Source organism: Drosophila arizonae, chromosome X (assembly GCF_054131065.1).
Source record: "Drosophila arizonae isolate 15081-1271.41 chromosome X, UAZ_ARI_1.0, whole genome shotgun sequence".
Lineage (NCBI taxonomy): Eukaryota > Metazoa > Arthropoda > Insecta > Diptera > Drosophilidae > Drosophila > Drosophila arizonae.
In genome coordinates this window covers 10,202,420-10,222,164 of record NC_142927.1, presented here as the reverse complement: position 1 = coordinate 10,222,164, position 19,745 = coordinate 10,202,420, and the positions used below count along the sequence as shown (strand labels likewise).

General features: G+C 34.9%; 1 protein-coding gene and 1 long non-coding RNA gene across 13 annotated transcripts in view; one reads left to right on the top strand and one right to left on the bottom strand.

Annotated features, from left to right (window-relative positions):
* Positions 1-19,745, bottom strand: part of shi (dynamin-1 shibire) — a 24,755-nt gene extending 5,010 nt beyond the window's left edge. For 2 of the 12 annotated variants that reach the window (XM_089475188.1, XM_089475198.1), the window contains exons 1-15: positions 19,608-19,745; positions 18,199-18,823; positions 12,158-12,231; positions 11,331-12,087; positions 11,126-11,242; positions 10,841-11,069; positions 10,614-10,771; positions 10,365-10,471; positions 8,372-8,565; positions 7,224-7,343; positions 6,110-6,121; positions 3,811-4,014; positions 3,581-3,674; positions 3,370-3,506; positions 3,157-3,299 (exon numbers count right to left, since the gene is read on the bottom strand). In XM_089475188.1, the coding sequence (XP_089331314.1) occupies positions 3,157-3,299; positions 3,370-3,506; positions 3,581-3,674; positions 3,811-4,014; positions 6,110-6,121; positions 7,224-7,343; positions 8,372-8,565; positions 10,365-10,471; positions 10,614-10,771; positions 10,841-11,069; positions 11,126-11,242; positions 11,331-12,087; positions 12,158-12,231; positions 18,199-18,344 (2,492 nt within the window). In that variant the 5' untranslated portion in view covers positions 18,345-18,823; positions 19,608-19,745. Of the gene's footprint in view, positions 1-20; positions 1,914-3,156; positions 3,300-3,369; positions 3,507-3,580; positions 3,675-3,810; positions 4,015-6,109; positions 6,122-7,223; positions 7,344-8,371; positions 8,566-10,364; positions 10,472-10,613; positions 10,772-10,840; positions 11,070-11,125; positions 11,243-11,330; positions 12,088-12,157; positions 12,232-18,198; positions 18,824-18,918; positions 19,316-19,370; positions 19,390-19,474; positions 19,495-19,590 lie in introns of those variants that run through there. The other 10 variants (XM_018014449.2, XM_089475197.1, XM_089475199.1 and 7 more) reach the window with 9 other exon arrangements.
* LOC149267876 (uncharacterized) lies at positions 12,606-14,566 on the top strand. Its single transcript, XR_016271207.1, has 2 exons — positions 12,606-13,951; positions 14,011-14,566. It is a non-coding gene; the product is annotated as an uncharacterized LOC149267876 (long non-coding RNA).

Below are 19,745 nucleotides of genomic sequence, written 5' to 3'. Positions count from 1 at the left end.
TTTTGTACTCTTGCTGTTGCTTGCGTATTTTTTTATTTATTTTTTTGTTTGTTCTTTTGTTTTTGTTTTTTCTTTTTTGCGAGAGAAACACAAATTCTAAACTAAAGAGGCGCTTGGCTATGAGATCAAACATGTATCGGAACGCTTGAAACCCCTTTTTATCGATTTGTCTGTTTCGCTGCTTCGGGCGCTGTGATGTGTGTGTGTGTGTGTAGGTGTGTGGGAGTGTGTGTGTAGGTGTAATGTTTATTTGATTTAATCACAAATTATAAAGGATATTAAAGAAACAAAAATGAATGAAACTCCGTTAAGGCAACAACAAACCATAGCAAGAACAAAAGGCAAAATACACATAAATATAAGATAAACACACACACATATGTATATACATATGGTCATATATGTACACAAGCAGAGCTGAGCAAACATATGGAAAGGAAACAACACATAATAGAATAGTAACTATGTTAATAAATTAAAGCAAATGAAAGCAAACACAATTTTAACAAAAAACCAACAGGAGTTGTTATGCAATAAACAGCTGCCACATGCCGCGCTTGTCAACACTGTACCACACGCCATCCCATAAGAGACACAAGTCCACTACGGCAAACATAGCTTAGAGCACATAACGGAAACGGAACTCTAAGCCACAGGCTTTCGAAATGAAGTCTGACTGTGAGCTGTGAGAGTGTAAAAAGGAGCGAGTGAGAGAGAAAGGGAAGCTAATTGGAAGCAATGACTGACCACAGTGCCAGCCAAAATAATCGAACATGTCTTGTCAGTCTGTTGATATATGTATGTATATATATATAGAGAGAGACAGTATATATATATATATATGTATAAATGTAATTTTGAAAGTATTTTTATTTTAAATAAACTATATATTTATTTAATTCTTTTCGTAGTACACACACTGAACAGTAAATTTGTAACTTTTAGCCCATTTAATATTAATAATTTTATATATATGTCTATATATATACTTGTATGTATGTATATATATAAATATATATGTATATTTGTATATAATGTATATCTTTTTTCATTCTTGCGTTTTTTTATGCTTTAGTTTTATATAACGACAACAACAACAACACAAAAAGGTACTTTAGTTAACTTAAGCATATATTTTTCCATTTACTTTTCATAACGTATATTTCATATGTTTGTATATATGTATATGTGTGTGTATGTGTATGTGAACATATGTGTGCACACTGCCCTCTCTTAACAATGGGAATTCTCAAGGCTCTGCTCTCTAGGATATTTTTTTCAAGTTTTATTTAACAACACTAATGAGGAAATCTAAACAGCGTTTACACTTCTGATAGATATTTCTCTTATATCATCGCTATATATGCATATATTTATATAAATATTCTGTGCTTGATACTTAAATTTTGTGTTAAATGTGTATACATATACATATGTATACCGATATTCATATATACACATATATATATGCATATATTTATTACTAAAATAAATTATAAACAAACAAACAGATATTTTATATAAATATATATATGCGAATAGATTATGTTTTTCCTTTTCATACATAAACTTTAACGGTTGACATCGTTGTTGTTGTTGCTGTTGTTGTTAATATTATTGTTTTAGTGGTTGCTGAGCGAACTTTTTCGTGTATAGCTGTAACACATTTGCTAAAGAGAGCGAGCGCAAGGGCGAACGCTGAGCGCTTGAGCCTGAACTCAATGATTTGGGTTTTGGTTGTTTTTTCTCTTTGTTTGGTTTCTTAGGTTGATTTAAGCTGAAGCGTATTTTTTAATTTTGGTAATTTGTTGGTTATTTAATTTGAGATCTAGAGAGTTAATGTGTGTGTGTGTGTGTGTGTGTGAGTGAGTGAGTAAATGCCTGCGGGCCTGTGGCTGACAGCTTAGCGACGTCTGCAGCATTTAATTTACAGTGAAGCATTGGACATGTAAGCGTTGTGTGTTACGAGTGCAATTATGTGGGTGTGTGAGTTAGTTAACAGTTATTCGTTTGACATTTGTTGTTGGTTTATCGCATTTGATTTGCAAATTTGCAAATATGTGAGAGAGAAAGAGAGAGAAAAAAGAGAGAGGAAGAAACAAACAATTTGGTTTTGTTATATATCTTTTTTTTTTACTTTTCGAAAATCGTCTATTAATTTTTGCTTTGTTTTTTTTTTTTTTTACAAGGGTAAACAGCGCAGAAACCAAAATCAATGAAAAAATAAAGAAGGGATTATCTCATTTGCCAAATCTGGCAGCTTGCCCTCAAATAAAACAAACACAAAATGGTTGACTAAGAGATAAACATATACACACACATACATACATATATGCATGCATGTATGTATATTGGCACTGCAGGTTATGCTAATTTATTAATACGCAAATTTTACTATTAGCTCTGATCTATGTTTAGACTGGAACTAGTTGAATATTCAGAAGTAGACAAGCTGCCTTCTAAGGACAAAGACCAAAATAAAAAAAAAAAGAGAAAAAACCAAACACGAAAAATTTTAAACATACATACATATACTAAATGATCTCTTGTAGAAGATAAATGTCAAAGGGGATTTTATACAAAAAAAAAATATTCCCCTTATTAAATTAGGTACTTTTTGAATGTCATGAAAGAGCGGGTTTATTGAACATTTGGCACTGATAATCTTAAATATCCCAACCACAAGAGTATGTGACGAAAATTTCCCAATATGATTGAATTTACTGGGATGAATAAATGTTCAGTTTTTTTTTTAGTATTTAATACTAAGAAATGCCAAAGTTTGTTAGTTATAAACACAAAAATATGATAATTCAAAAGTAATATTTAAAAACAAAAGCAAAAATACTGAAAGCGTTTGCAGCGTTTTGTTTGTATGCATACACATTAGTATATATATTTGTACATATGTTATATACATATAAAAGTTATGAATATATATATTGATGTGTATGCGCTTTTATGTGTGTGTGTGTATGTTTGTGTAATGTGTGTGGCTGCATATAAAAAGAGGTCCCAATCGTCGAACAAAGAAATAATACGTAAATAAAACTAAATAAATACTGGGAATACTGTATATATACATATATACTGTACAGGACGCACTAAGCCAAGTTGAAAGCAATAAAATACACAAGTTAATTGTGCTCTACTTACGATGGTAGCAATGGGGGTGGCAGCGCGCCGCCAGGCCGGCCGCCAGGCAGGGGCGGGGCACCGCCTCCTGGGCGGCTGGGAATAGCGGGCGCTGGACGACCCGTTGCCGGTGGCAAAGGTGGATTACGGCCACCCAACGAGCCCTGAAAAATGCAATAACAGAATGTAATGTTTGATTGATAGATTGACCGATTGACTAACGACGGAGCTCACCTGTGCGGTGGGTGCGGGCTTGCGTGGTCCACCGGGACTGGGCGGTGAGAGACCCGGATTCTCCAAGCCACTTGGTAGCCAATCGTTCTTCACGGGCGGCGGCAATGGCGATGATACGGTTGCCATCGATACGTCACCTGTGATTGAAGCATGATTAATGATCCGATATAACTATTAATTTGCCTGGAATTAGGGAATCTATATCACTTACCAATGATCTGCAAAGCATCCTTGCAGGCGCGATACATGCGCAACATTTCCTCGCGTCGTGTTGCCGACTCAGCGGACTCTTCCATCATTTGTGCCTGGCAAGAGCGAAACCCAGATTAGTAACGAGATTAGATGATTGAAATGATCAGCATGTCTTGACTGGCTGATTGTCTGATTGATCCGTTCTACTGATCTCTCGAAGCTTCACATTTATCTAGATGATATACACACCTGATCACCGGAGGCATATAGATGTGCCAACAGCTCTCCATTGATAAAGTCCTTGGCATTATTGATGATCAGCATCATAATTGCCTTGGGCACCATGTCCCGCGTGGTCTTTGTGACGATCTTCATGTAGGAGTCGACTAGGTTGCGAATTGTCTCCACTTGACGCTCCAATTGCGGATCCGAGGAGCTCTCTTCGTTAGCCGACTGTTGTGTTATCGATTAATCGATTCATGGGTAATACATTTTTGTTGTTGTTGGTTTTTGTGGAAAGTTTTGTTCGTTTCATTTGATTAGTTGTTGATTGTTTGGTTGATTGGGGAAAGTGGGGCAAAAGGTAATGGAAAAAACAAACGAAGAAACAATCAATAAAATGAAAAAATTGTGTTCTCTAGTAGTTTTTTTTTTTTTTTTTTTTTTTTTTTTTTTTTTTTTGCACAAATCGAAACAAATGCCAAAAGGTGCAGCCGATAAAGTAAAGCATTATATAGTACAAATTTAACAAATATATATCATCTTTAGATTTCCAAATCTATATGTAAGAGTTTTTTTACGTTTTTTTTTATTGTTAGTTGAACTTGAAAACCAAAGTGAAAATTTGATTAGAGGAGGAAAACCAAAAACAAGAAGCAAAACTTTACAGTATACATAAAGGTAATTATTTTAATTTTATCATTTTAAAGTTTAAAAATAGATTTTTTTTTTTTCGAATATTTGAAGTGCTCAATAAAAAAGAATTAGAATGAATACCAAATAGGAAAATACATTATACAATAAATACTATTTTTGAATGCTACAAATATAAGTTTTAGGTCGAAAATTGTTAGTTTGTGTGTGTGTGCGTGTGTGCATGGGTGTGCATGGATATGAATTTCATTATCATCATCATTTGATGAGTTGGGATGACAACCCTAAACTTTTCTAGTTTTTCAATGGCTTTAAGATTTAAAAGTAATGAGAGTTGTTGTACTAAAGATACAAATCGTTGGCTACTTCCGATAGTCGATTATCGGAATATCAATAACAGAAATCGATAATTCCAATAACTAACTTTTTTTCGGAGAGAGAATAGTACATTAGAATCAAATGAAATTTACTTTCTCAATTGTTTCTATACACATAATATTCAATATGTAGAGTCAATGTGTAGGTGGGAAGCTTGGAATCGTGTAATTGCAGTGTTTATTATTTGTAATAATACGAATAAAACAACGTAAATCGATAAACAATGCCAATGTTAATTGGGTTTACATTACGAATGCATCAAAAATAAGTGAAAAATGCGTAAAAATTCAAAAAGAGCAAAGAAATTGAACGAAAAAAACGTTTGAACATACTTTTTGCTGTTAACAGTTGATTATGGACATTTTTGTGGATATTTCGCATTACAAATTTGATTTGTAATTTAAACATATATATATACGTGTGCATAAACATATATATATATATATTTGAAACGATACATATATATTTAATATATATATGTATGGGGTTATTTGATTTTTGTTGTGTGTGTTGAGTCATTTCGATTCGTTTGGTACGTGAAAAGGGGAAAAATAGAAGAAAATAATTGATAAAAAATATTGTAAATTAAAATTGTATACATATATATGTATAAATTGATATATATTTATATTTTTAGATATATGTGTGTGTAGATATATATATTAAGAGTTATATTTGAAATATGGATCTATTACAAATAGCACACACCTTTAGGAACACAAATGGGGGATTGTTTTTAGTTTTTAGGGTAAATAGCGAAGTGTTTAAGAAATGCCGAATTGAAAACCCCAATTTTTTGTGGCCCAAACAACAATTTTGTTAATTAGTGTAAGCCAAATGAGAACACTCCAATCGTATATGACCGATTGCATAATACTCGTTCACGTGACATCAATTTGCTGAATTTCTGTGGAGGAGTTCGCTTTTAGAGCTTATAGATGCCAGAAGCTAATATACATACATATATGATATTATATGTACATTTGAAATTTGGAATAGTGTCTAGCTCAATTTAAAAAGAAATCTAAAATCTTATCACAGACAAAGGTTGCATAAAAGTAATATGCTCTCATTTCACTAAGTGAACAAGTATTAAAAAATTATATAAATAAGAAAAACAAAATAAATAAAAATTAACTCGAATATCAGGCCCCAAAATTTGAAATAAAAACCAAAAATATAAACTAATCTATGAAATAATATTAAATAAAAAGGGAGTTAGAGACAGAGACAGAGCGAGAGAGAGAGATAGAGAGCGCAAAGTATATGGTAAAAATGATGATCGAAAGAAACAAACCTCTTGTCCTTCCTGCATATATATATATATATATTATATATATTCATATATCACACATTCATTATAAAACGCATTTCATATATTTCGAAATATATAAATTGATTTTTGTTTTTCGTTTGTCAAAAATAAATAAATAAAGAAACATTTAATAAGTTATTGCTTTGTCAAAGAGTTCAATTGTTTACAACTAGATATTTATGTATAGGAATATTAAAGAGTTATGTTAATTGTATGTTAGTTAACATAGATCATAAATTTCTGCTGTTATGGGACACACTTGGATAATAGGGAATAGGGAATACTCGAATATGTTAAAGCGGCAACAATATTTTAGCTTGACATTAACTGTTAGCATAAAATTATGTTATCGATCTGTTAATTCAATTGTAAAAGTGTAACATGGTATTTAGATACACCGTGTATATCTAACATAATGTTAAGTAAACATACTATTAAGCTGCCGTCAATAACATGATGTTAGTAGGTATAGCCAAAATGTCGCTGTAACCAGCTAAAGCTGTAAGTTAACAGCTGTTACCTATTGACGTTACACAATTGTTATTAACGGAAGACATCAATATATGTGAGCATGATAATAACAGCTGTCAGCTTACGGAATACATTTTACAGGAATATTAATAATGTTAGTAACAGAATGTAACAGCAGCGAGTAACATTAATGAATAAGGGTTATTTAATTCACTGTTAATAACAAAGTCATTAACGCTGCTATGGTTGGGGAGCTGTAAGCAACAACTGTTAGCAAAAGCAATGCTAATTAACAGCATATACACATTATATATAGCTTGCAAATTAATCCGTTTAGTATAGTTGTTAACAGCTGCTGATAACATTTATATATATAGAGTATTATTAAGCTTCTCAGGAGGAGACAAAAATGTAGATAAAGGGCATACATAGAGCTTCACGTATATAGTAGAGTTAGAGCTATGTGATGTCATGTTGACATATCCAAGCATGAAAATGTTAATTAACATTTGCGGCTATGCTGGATCTGTTAACTAAGAGATAGGATAAGACAACTTATGACTGACTTAACATTATATAGAATATATTCTATTTATAAATATTTGTGTGCAATATGAAAACGTACCTCGTCGCCATTCTCCTGGGTCTCCTGCTTTTCGGGATAGACGCCAGCGCGTAGGAATGATGCCTTCCATGATTCTACATCCTCCACCGTCTCGCACGACAACTCCAATTGTTTGTAATCCTAAATGCACAATATTTGTATATATATGTGTGGGTGTGTGTGTGTGTGTGTATGTGCAGGAGAAAGAGAGAGAGAGAGAGAGAAGCGTCCAAGCGCAAAGAGAACAAAATGGATAGGTATTTTTCGTCAAGCTTTTAGCATATGGGACAACTGTATTACGATTACGTTTACGATTACGATATTACGATATTACGATTGAGTACTTGGACGGGTTGGTGGCATTGGTTGGTTATTGTCGGGTTCATTATTTAGTTTAGTTTTCTGTTTGTGATTAGCTTTCTATTTAAGTTGGTTGAGTTGAGTTGGGTTGGCAGCTGGACCAGAGTTCAGAGTTAGTGTTTGGTATATTGGTGGCATAACGGTATAACGGTATATATCAACATATATACAACTACAGCTATAGTGTATATATATGCATATATCTCGCTATCTAATTAAGTGGTTTATCGTATTTTGTTATTCTCATGCTCACAAATCGATGGCCAAAAAAATAGAATTCGAGAGTTCGTCTTTCTTTTTGGCCTCGACTTGAACACAAATGTTGATAAAAACATAGTAATTTTTATCTTATACAAAAAAATTAATTAACTGTTTTTCATTTATTTTTGGAAACTAGTTTCGAGTCTAGTATCAAATTGTTTTTGTTGTTGTTTTTTTTTTTAATCTGGGACTTGAACGCAAAATTGTTTTTTTCTTGTTTGCAACAAAAGAAACAAAATATTTGTTATATGAATTAATATTAATTTTTTTCTTTTTTTTTTTCAATAAATTTGGATGTTTTGTATTTGAATAGAAAAACTAGAACAAATAATATATATATTATATACCATTTGTTGTAGTTGCAAAAACTAATTGAAAATCTTTTTGTTTATCTTTTTCTCTCTTTTCGTTTCGTTTCTTTGTTCATCTATTTGGGATAGATTTTTAAAATATTTTGTTCATTTCTTTTTTTTTTTTGTTTTTGTTTTGTTGTGGTTTCATTTTGAAACGAAAATTCATTTTTTTGTATGCTAACAAAAATTACTAACCTTATAAACATTACGTCCGTCGGGACTGAATAAAGCAAATGTAACACGTCTAGACATTGACATAAAGCCCTGCTCAATATCGCGCAATTTCAAACCATCCAACGGCAACATGAATTTCTTCTCCTTCTCATCCTCGTCCTTGTACCACGAAATGCTCTCCGATGTCAACACAAACCAATAGGGACGAGAGCCACCTGCAACAGACAACACATAGCATAGAATAACCAGAACGATATTCCAAAAAAATAACAAAATAGAAACAAAGCAAAAATTGAATAGAAATAAAAATAAATGTACATTAAGGTATACATAAAGATGTATACACGAGGGCTGTTTGATAAGTTTATCATTCTTGCTCGGGTTTCTCAATATGTATTTGGAAAGTTAGGTTTGTGTCTCTATGCCAACAGATCTCTAAATTGTATGCATTCAGTGATCATTCTATACTTTTGTCAATCAACCTTTCAGAATGTAAGTAGTGCTCCAGTTGCACTCTCTGCTCTCTGGACTCTGTTTCAGATTTATATAGGAATTTCTGCTAAGCAATTCTTTGAAGTAAACAAACAAACTTTTTCAAGGCGTCAATTCCCGAATTATTTCGGATAAACATAATACCCAATATGTATATACGAAAGGGTATATGTGACGCCGTGAGCAAACCCATAAAGTATAAAAGTTAAGTATTCCCCAATAAATAAAAAAATTCTCTCATTTCACCTCCGTTCATGAGCCACTGACATAGAACAGCTCTCGTATATGCTAATCCATAGATCTATAGTTACACTTTAATAGTTCTTTATAGAGAATACATAAGTTTTACAATAAATTTCAAGGATCAGTTAAATGTCATATATATTTATATAGATATAGACATAACTTAGTTTTTATCGAAGCAAATGTATGAATGATGTATGTGTATTGGTGGATGAATATGAATCACATATGTGCTCAATGTTTATTTCTGTGTGTGTGTAGGAAACGGTGTATTAGCAATGAATAGAAATAGTTGAATACAAACCAAGTAGGCGTGGCAAAAACCTCAGCAAAGCTTTGCGATTAATCCACAAGATTTTAAGGCAAGAAATTAAAAGTACAGTACCGAAAAGAAAAACACCAAGAAAAATTCAAAAAGGAAAAACCAACCAAGAAGGAAAACAAATGGACGAAAATACAACATAAAAGAGAAGAAAAAGCAGAAGACAAGACAGAACAAACAAAAAATTGCAAATAATACTCAAGAAATATAAGCTCAATTACGTAAAAATACTTCAAGTACTACAAAACTGAGTCGAGTGGTATTTATATATGTGAGTGGATGTACTCTATTTCCGATACGATAACTACGTGTGAGCGATTTCAGATGGTGATCGCAGTTGATTCCTATGCATGCCATTAAATCTATAAACGTTTCTATACAAAGCAGTAAGGTTGAGTAGCTATCGATAGACAGTCGATTAAGATTAGCACCAGATATCTTTGATATCTATATATATTACTGCATAGTCAGTTAATTAGTTGTGTATAATATAGAAAAAGCGATAAATAGATAGATTATTTGAAAAAAAAAATGACGCAAAACTGTGATATTCCTGGACATTTCTGTACTATGATATCAAAAACCGATAAATCGATAAGAATCTGAATGTAATTTACACAAGTAAATCGAGTTACATTCTAATATTTGCATAGCATTTAAAGCTGTCTATCTACGTATCAAATTGCTATTGTCTCACGACTTAAAGCCTCCAGCTAATGGTTGGTTTATCGACTTATCGATAGCTGAGCTGTTGCCAAATTAGTAATTTTATTATATGAACATATAGGTAGTTAGTTGGAGGTTTAGTGTAGTGAGAGTTGAAGTTGTTGTTGCGACTGTAATTACTGTTACTGTTGTTGTTGTTGTTGTTTAGTTACAAAGCTTGAATATGACATGGACAAGCATTCGGCTAAAGTATACATACATATATAGATATATATGTGAGTTTGCACATACCTTTCATAATGCCTAGATTTTGAATGACCATGTGACCCTTGCGTATGACCTGATTGCCCAGCTGTCGGGTCCCGGTCTTATTTGCATTCTCAGATTTATTCTGAGCACTGAAATTAGCACAAAGAAAGGATAAATATAAATAGGATATTATAATTGAATTTGCTGAATTTGTTCAATTTGTTCATTATCGATCGGCTGAATAGACGATCGACATATACATGTATTGTGAACACAGCAATTGCGACATACTTGGCGAAGCCAATGAAATCCTCGTGATTGGTATTCATGTAGGCGAGCTCAAAGTCAATTAGCAACAGGATTTGCTCCTTGCAGCGCTGCTCACGCTGGCGCACATGCGTGGTAATGATGCGTTCCGTTTCCTCGCGCAAGCGTGGATAGCGACTCATCTTGAAAAAGAGACAACAAACAGAAAATAGACTCGTTGAAGGACTTCAATTGTGATTCAGATGCTCCACCTTGTCTGTGCACATGCGCACAACCGACGACAATTCCTGCACGACTAGATCCACACACTTAATGACCGGCTCCTTGAGCAGGGCAATCTGACGCTTAACGATCGCCTCGAACGCCATGTCCGGCGTGAAGAGACCAACACGAATACCGTGTATGTTGCGTATGGCAAATGAGATCTCACGTCGCAATTCCTTCTCATCGCACGCCATTTTCACAATCTCAAAGCGAAGACTGCAATGAAATGTATATTAAATTATATATGCATATATTTATATATTTTTGCTTACCGCTCATGGAATATGCGATTGATCTTGGCACCGCCAGACAGCTCATTTGTGTTGACCAAAGCGGAGCCGCTGCCCTCGATGGTACGCTCAAAGTCCGACTGCAGTTGCTGTATCATTCTGTAATTGCGATCAAAGAAGAGATATATATATATATAGTTAAATATCTATATAGATCCATAACGAGTCCTTCGCTTTGTTTACTTACTGGAGCATAGCCTTTGTTTTGATGCTGGCATCGCCTGGCTGGAAATGCTTAAACTCTTCGACCTCCTTCTCAAGGGTGAGCATCTGCTTCTGCAATTTGTCGCGCAGTCCTGGCAACGTGTCCCGAATGTGATTGGTGAGCTGTTGATTGAGGACACGCTGCAAGTATGGTGTGCCCAGACGATCGGCCATATGGCGATACGATGGATGGCTGAGGAAGAATTTGCGCTCAGCGGCCAATGCCATATGGATATCCTTGCGTCCCTCAATATCCTTTTGCGAACGATTTACAACACCAATGTAGCCGCGACGCAACGGCAACAGCTTATTTTCGAGTATATCACGTGCATCCGTGCCTTCGTCCATGAGATCCAATTTGGTGATGACACCAATTGTTCGCACACCCTGCGGATCCACCTCCTTGGCCAGCTTCAGGGCATCCGAGTTGGCCAGATCGGTATTGGCCGGCGTTACGGCCAGTATAAGGCAAGTGTCCTTGCGTATAAATTGCAATATCATTTGCTTAATCTGCTGCTCAATGTCTGGGGGCTGATCACCGATGGCCACCTTCGTCAGGCCCGGCAAATCGATCAGTGTTAAATTTAAAACGTGCGGCGAATAAACACGCAAATTAATCGGAATGTTTGAGATGCCCTTGTTGCTGCCGGTCACACGATCCGTCTCATCTTCGATCTCTTTGCGTATGTCATCGAAGCTGGTGAACTTTTTACCCTTGCAATGCAGAAACTCGCCATGCTCTAAAATCAACGAAAAACATCCATTAGCATATATGTATATAGATGTGTCTATATAGAGATAACTACTCACCGGTTACTCCGTTGATCAGCTGCAAAATTAAAGGTCTGCGCGTCACAATACCCGAACCACGAGGCAGAAAGTCTCTGTGAAGATCATAAAAAAAAATAATAATAATAATAATAGAGAGGGAAATAAGAAATCCATTAATTGTAGTTCTTTGAGTTGTTTTTGCATTTTTATTGCTGTTGCTATTTTTTATATTTTTTTTTAGAGTATGTCAATTGAATTGATTTTATCAATTGCGATAAGTGTCTTCCATGAGTATTTGACAAGTTTTGTGAGCTGCCTCTTCAAATTTATACAAAAGAATGCTTACTGAACTTTTCAAACCAACTAGACTTGATAACGCATTTGGAATTTCGAAATATATAATAGATTATATATGTCTGTATATATATATATCTATTTTTATATATGTACATTAATGAAAACATTACCAAACATCTATTTTATTCATATGCATAGAGAAGTATATATAAAACTTATAGATTCGTTAGATAAGAAAACAATTTTATGGCCTTGCCTCAACAAAATTTCATTCTTATATACATAGAAGTATAGGAAAAAGGAAATCTACAAGAAAATACAAATTTTTATCTATATAAGCCAAACAGACTTTAACACTATCAAGTCATCGATAAAGCTCATTGAATTTGAATCGTTCCAAAGTTCTCTAACAAAGCGCAAATTTAAAGAAATTTGCATTTGTGTCTAGCTTTGGGAATATGCCTCAAAATGTAGACAAAATATCTCAAATTAAAAAGAAATTCATTTACGATACACAATCGCAGTGTTATATAATACCATCTATATCTGAAGCGTATCCGAGAGTGCGAGAGAGACAACGCACAACAAAACAAAAATTGCACAATTGCAATAATATAGGGGAAATTAATATGATATAAACACAAACAGCTTTTGCTGTACATTTCCAATATTCCAGTGAGAGTGCTGTTACCCGAATTCAATTATGAAGAACAACTAAAATAACAAAAACAAACAGCAACGCCAGTGAGTCAGAATGTTAACGGCATAATTATCGTGCCTTTCAATTGTTCCACGGATCTCAATTACTTTGATTAGTTGAGAGATTATAATTAGAAGTATTATTATTGCTGTTATTATTCACATTTTTGCTTTTTTTTTTTTTTAATATCCATATATTTGGGATTTGTGGGAAAGCTGATTAATGCCAGCAAACAACGAATGTGTGTGATTAATTAACTGGGAAATTAACTGCTAGGGAGCACAGCTTGAAAATAATTTCTACATACACATTTACACACACATATGTATGTAAGCATGCATGTATTATGTATTTACTGTTACTGCCTGCCTTTAGATCGGCGCTTATGTTGTGACCTGTTTTATTATGGTAAACAAATCCGCCCAAAGTCAATATAAGCCTTACCACAGAGACACACACAGATACATAATAAAATATTAACAAACAGCTGCAGACCTAATGGTAGTAAAACCCTTATCGATAATGCAAACAATATCAATTATAATGACAGAGCATGAATCATCGACAAAAACTATAGCCGACGCCCGAAATGAGCATTAGGAGTAGTGCTGCAAAAATATCGGATCGGAATCGTTATAATCGATATTTTCGAATTTTGGCAAAAGATCGATATGGCTTTCTTAGTATCGATATATCGAAAAAATGGTTATTCTTGGCGTTGGTTTTAACTGTGTAAGAAGCGCATTTATTTAATTTTGCTAAATTGTATACAAATTGATTGATTTAATTTAATTGCAATAGAAAGAAAAAAATGGATCAGTTTTTGGGAAGAAAACGTAAGTACAATTGATATATACTATTGGAAAAGCTTGGAATCATAGCTTGTGTGTTTTAGGCGCGGCGAGGGTTGACTCCGATGAAGAAAATAAGACCGTGGGAGCCCCAAAAAAATCCGAAGTGTGGAAATATTTTGAAAAAGGAAAGGATGGTTGTGCGGTGTGCAGAAATTGCTTTAAGGTCTGCAAAACAAGTGGAAATACCAAAAGCCTTAAAAATCACTTAACACGCATGCATCCATCGCTGCAAGAGAGTGAATTGGCACCCAAGTCCGGTAGCATTTTGCACTTCGTAAATAAAAAATATGAGGCAACGTTCTCTGAGAGCGAGAGGATGTTTAGCAAAGCTGGAATGATTGCTAATTCCAGAAGGGCGTCATTAAAACCGGAAACAGTAAACAAACTAATTTTTTTAAATAAAAACCAATGGGTTTTGTTTTAATTTCTTTTTTTTTTCAAACTGCCATGGAGGCAATTGTTTTTGTTATTATTATAATATAATTTTAAGGAGCATAGTGAATTTAAGCTTTAATGAATTGCTGTTTTAGGTTTAAGTTAATGAAAAATAATTTGTTATACGACTTTGTTCGGTTGAATAAATTTGTTTTTGTTTGATGCTGTTGCTTTTATTTTAATCTTGAAATGGTTGCCATTTTATCCATTAAGAAGTCATAATTAATATAAATATTATAATAGATTCTAAGCAAGAAAATTAACATTTAAAAGAAGTGTTCGATATATCGTTTTTATCGATCTTTTTCTCTGAAAATATCGCGAATATCGATATTACGGAATATCGATTATTTTGCAGCACTAATTAGGAGCCCGAATTGCAGAACTTATAACAATAAAACTCACACATACACACACAAACTATTCAACGCGAGCAAAATATTGAAATTGAAAGAGTTGGCAGAGGGGGTAAATTCCGACTGCTTATCTTATCAGCATAGCACAAAAGCCCACAAAGCCAACGTACTACATACATATGTAATTATAAACATAAGTTCCAAATAGATGCCCACATATTTGTGTACGTACATACATATATATGTACACTTGTGCATGCATAGCATTAACAATTTACACACACACACACACACACACACATGCACAGAACTGAATTTGTTCAAGTGTACATAAAATGCAATGTTATCAATTACATGAGATGAGTAACAGTATGGTGCGTGTGTGTGTTTGGATATAATGTCAGCGCACTTGTTTGCTCAAATTGTTCCCTCACAATTTCCCCAATTTCAAATTTGATTTGCACCGTTTTTTTATCGTTTCGACAAAAACAATTAGCAATTAGAGTTAAGAAAGAACAACAACCAAATGAGCAATGCTTTACAAAACAGCAGCTAAAGTTTAGTAGACAAACATATATACATAAATATATATACATAGACACATTTGCATTTGTATATGCGGCTGTAATGCAATACGCCGGCTGCGTCAGCTGTAGAGAGCGCAGCGATCGCTCTCTTTCTGCTACTGCTGCAATCGAGAACAAAACACTCTCACGCATACACACGCATACGCACGAATTATGAGATCAGCTGCTGCGCATTCTTTGGCTCTCATTGCTTTCGCTGTCGTTTCAATAATTTTTTTGCAACTTTTATGTTGATGTATATCTTTTTTTTTTTTCAATTTAAATAGGTTGTTGCCCTTACTTTTTGTGGTTTTTGTTTTCTATTTACGTGCGTCAATCATATATTTAAATATATTTAGAGAGAGAGAGAGAGTCATTATTCATTCAAATCCATAGAAATATCCCATTTATATATAATATAAAGTACCCACTATTTACATTAAAACATATACATACATATGATATGCGTGTGTTTATATATTAAGTATTTAAGAAAGTGCCAAAGGAACAACAAATACCATGAACTATTGACATTTCGAGCTGGGCTTTTGAGGCAGATGCTGCTGCTGCTGCTGCTGTTGCTATTGAGTTGACATTGAACAGACACTCTGTCTCTGCCACTCTCTCTCTCTCTCCCTCTCTCTATGAGTTGAAGTCTCTGCAGCATCATTAACTGACATTGATGGGAACAAAAAAAAACCTGCATCAGCATAAGTAGCATAAAGTATAAGAAAAACTAGGTCATTAACGCACACATATGCACATACACATATATTTATATAAATATATACATATATGCATGCACATAGGCATATAGATACTATGTATACATACATGCATATGTATATGTACATAACATATGTATGTATGTATGTACATACGCCTGTAGCCATGTATATATATATTTGTGTGTGTGGCCGGCGCATGCGAAAACTAACGGCTCAGCAAATGAACTGCGCTTGGCCAATCTTGCTGCTGCTGTTGCTGCCATTGCTGTTGTTGCTATTGACTGCACGCTAGCTTACATAAGAAAAACTGCATACATATCAGCTCTATATGCGAAGACGGACTCTATGTGTTAAAAACACCCACGTCCTATTCTAATGCGTACATAATCATATCATAGTATTTATGTATGTATAGAAATATTTATGTGAATGTGTGTGTTTGGCAAGGACTCATATACACAAAGCATAAATATCAAACCTACATAAGATGGTTAGATTCCGCTACACATGCATACATGTATATATAAATGCTTATACATGTGTGTGGGCGTTATGCTGTAGGTGGAGCAAGCCAAAGTCAAAAAAGGATTTTGTCGTGTATAACAGTAGCTGAGTATTATGTAATTTTGCAATTTTGCATAGAACCCACCTACACACACATACACCCACCCACGCATACACAGGCAAATATATGTATTATATGTGTATGTGTATGGTTGAAAGGCAGAGAGCTCGCGTTCCATTCATTAACAGTTACAAAAGTTACAACAGTAGGCAGAATCGACTGTAAGTGGAGGAGGTGGATGACAAAAGCAGCAACTACACAAATGTAGGGTAGCGTTAGCGGCGACGCCGACTGCGACAGCGGCAGCATTGCATAAATGTCAAAGTGAAGTGTAGCAAAGTGGAGCGAGCGCTGCTAACTTGTGTATGTGTATATATCTGTGTGTGTGTGTGTGTGTGTGTGTGTGTGTGTGTGTATGTGTGTATAGGGTATGCGCAGTGGGCCGTGTTGAATTCAACACAAGAGCCAAGCGCACATAAGAAAAAGGAAACAAAATCATGTGCGCTGCGCGCTACAAAAGGAAATGTCAGCATGCATTGATTTTTTTCTTTCTTTTTTTTCAGTTTGGCCGTTGTCCGTTTTTTATTTTCTTTTTCGGGGCGTACGTATTTTGTAGGTTATTGTATTTGTTTTTGTCATCTCATTTTCAGGGGGCGGACGACAAACGGTGATAGATAAAAACGAACGAAGCGCAATGAGCGCTGCGCAGCCAGAGAAAGAGGCCCCCAAATAAAACGGTATCACAGAGTAAACGAAGTAAGTGCTGTGCTTGTAGTTAAGAGAGAGGGAGAAACAAAATGGGAGAGAGCACACTGTCGTTGATAAATGTTTTATTTTTTTTCTATATTTTTTTTCTTCTTTTGTAACTGTTATTGGAAGCGAGTTTATGGCACTCGACGAGACTTTTAAGTTCCAGCATAAATATGCATATTTGTATTTATATACATATATGTATGTATGTGTGTTGGTGTGTTTTATAAGTACATGCGTAATACGCTTGGAGAGCTTACTCAACATTAATCAGCAGCGATGATTCTATGTAAGCGCCACCAACTGTTTTATATTAAGCTCGTCGTGCTTTTATATAAATATATGTACATATGTACATACTAAACTATGTGCAAGGTGGTTGTCATGCTGTTGCGGCCACTGCGAACAGAACGCTGACCATGTACAACTGTATGCGCATTTACTAGTTTCTATATACACACATATGTATGTACATCAATATGAGTGGGAGAGGGGAAATTATTGATGGCCTCCTGCTTCTGGGGCAAAACACCCACAGACCGAACAGAACGAAAAAAAAAAAAAAAAAAAAAAAAAAAAAAACAGAACAAAAACCAGGAATGCTGCTTCATTGATTATTCACCAAAATTCACGCGCACATACATATGCACATATATGTGCGCAAACACTGAGAGCGCGAGCCTAGCGCACGCACACACACTCACAACTCTCTTACATCTAGAGACATCAATGCTTTCGCGCAAAAATATGGATTTTCTTGTGTGTATTTCTTTTGATAGTAAAGAAACAAATAATTTTGTTTTGTTTTTGGCTAGACAAACACACTTACTTGCCCACGAAATTCTCCAGCACTGAACTCTTGCCAGCCGACTGTCCTCCAACAACAGCAATCTGTGGCAAATCCAATTGCATGTGCACACCCAGCGATGTGAATGCATCCTGCAGTTTATTGACGATCGGAATTAAGTTGTCCATGGTGACGTAGCCGTAGACGTTGATGAAGACGTAAACGAAGACGGCGAATTTGCTGATACTGGCCTTTCAATTTCTCGCTCACTCACTCTCTTGTTCTCTTTTGCTTTGCCGCTCTCTTTTAAACACGATCGAGTTTGATTTTTGTTGTGGACTCGCGCTACGTTTCACAGTTAATTACTGTTGCTGCGTGAACAGCGTTTAGGTATGAGGATGTCTCAGTCTCTGCCACTGGCCGCTGCTCAATGTTTGCTGCACTCTGCTGCTGCTTGCTGCGATTTCTGTTACGTTCTTTTCGTTTCCTTTCCTTTTCTTAGTTGGTTATCAAATTGGTTTTGAATATTTTCTCTCACTCTTCTTTTACACACACACACGCGTATACATATATATTGATATATTGTATATACATATGCGAACGCTATCTTCCTCTCTGCCGACACCAACAAACACTGCCACTTGTGTTTAAGTTGTTGTTGCTGCTGCTGTTGTTGTTGAAAAAAAAATTAAATTAAATTAACTGCGTAAGCAAACAATTTACAATGGCACAGAAAAAATTAAAAAAAAAATTTGCACACACTGCTGAAAAAAATCGGCAAAAATGTTCTTATAAGAATCCAGCACAGACACGAGACACATACACACAGACGCACGCACACACAGAGACGACACGTTAACTCGACGGCATCGATACGCCACAAGCAAGCGCGTAACGTAAGCGTGCCTTTGCTTTTGCTTCTGCCGTCTATGGCAGTGGCTGCGCTGCGGATGATGAAGACGACGACGACGACAGCGACGCGTTGGGGCGGGTTTTAATGTTGCTGCGCTCTTGCATATGCTTTTTTGTGTGTGCGCGCAGGGTTGTTTTTGTTGTTTATCAGAAAATTATACAGCGAATTTCAGCTAACCGATACCGATAGACTAAAAACTTAAATTTATTATTTTTGATTTCCGACACATAGACAAAATAAAATTCACAATTTAAAATCACTTAGAATTTTCAAGAATGAAAAAAAAATCAAAATATAATACCAAAATGTACAATTGCATGCACACACACACACACACGCATAGGAATTGCTCGCATGGCAAAAGAAAAAAAGTATATATATCTGTATATATATTTATATAAATACAACTAAAATGCCAACGAAATTTATTGTTTGGATGGGTGGGCAAAAATTATTTATGGCTGTCGTCAACGATCAACACAACTTCCGAAAATTTTCTGAAGGCGACAATGAGTAATTACAAAAAAATTACGCGTACCGAGCGCTTTACGTCCGCCCCTTTTGGCTTTGTTTTTGCTTCTGATTATTCGATGACAAATACTGTTCAGTGCTCCTCATTATCGATATGGCCCGGCAGGGAAGATAATATATGAAATCAATCACTTTCCATTATCGA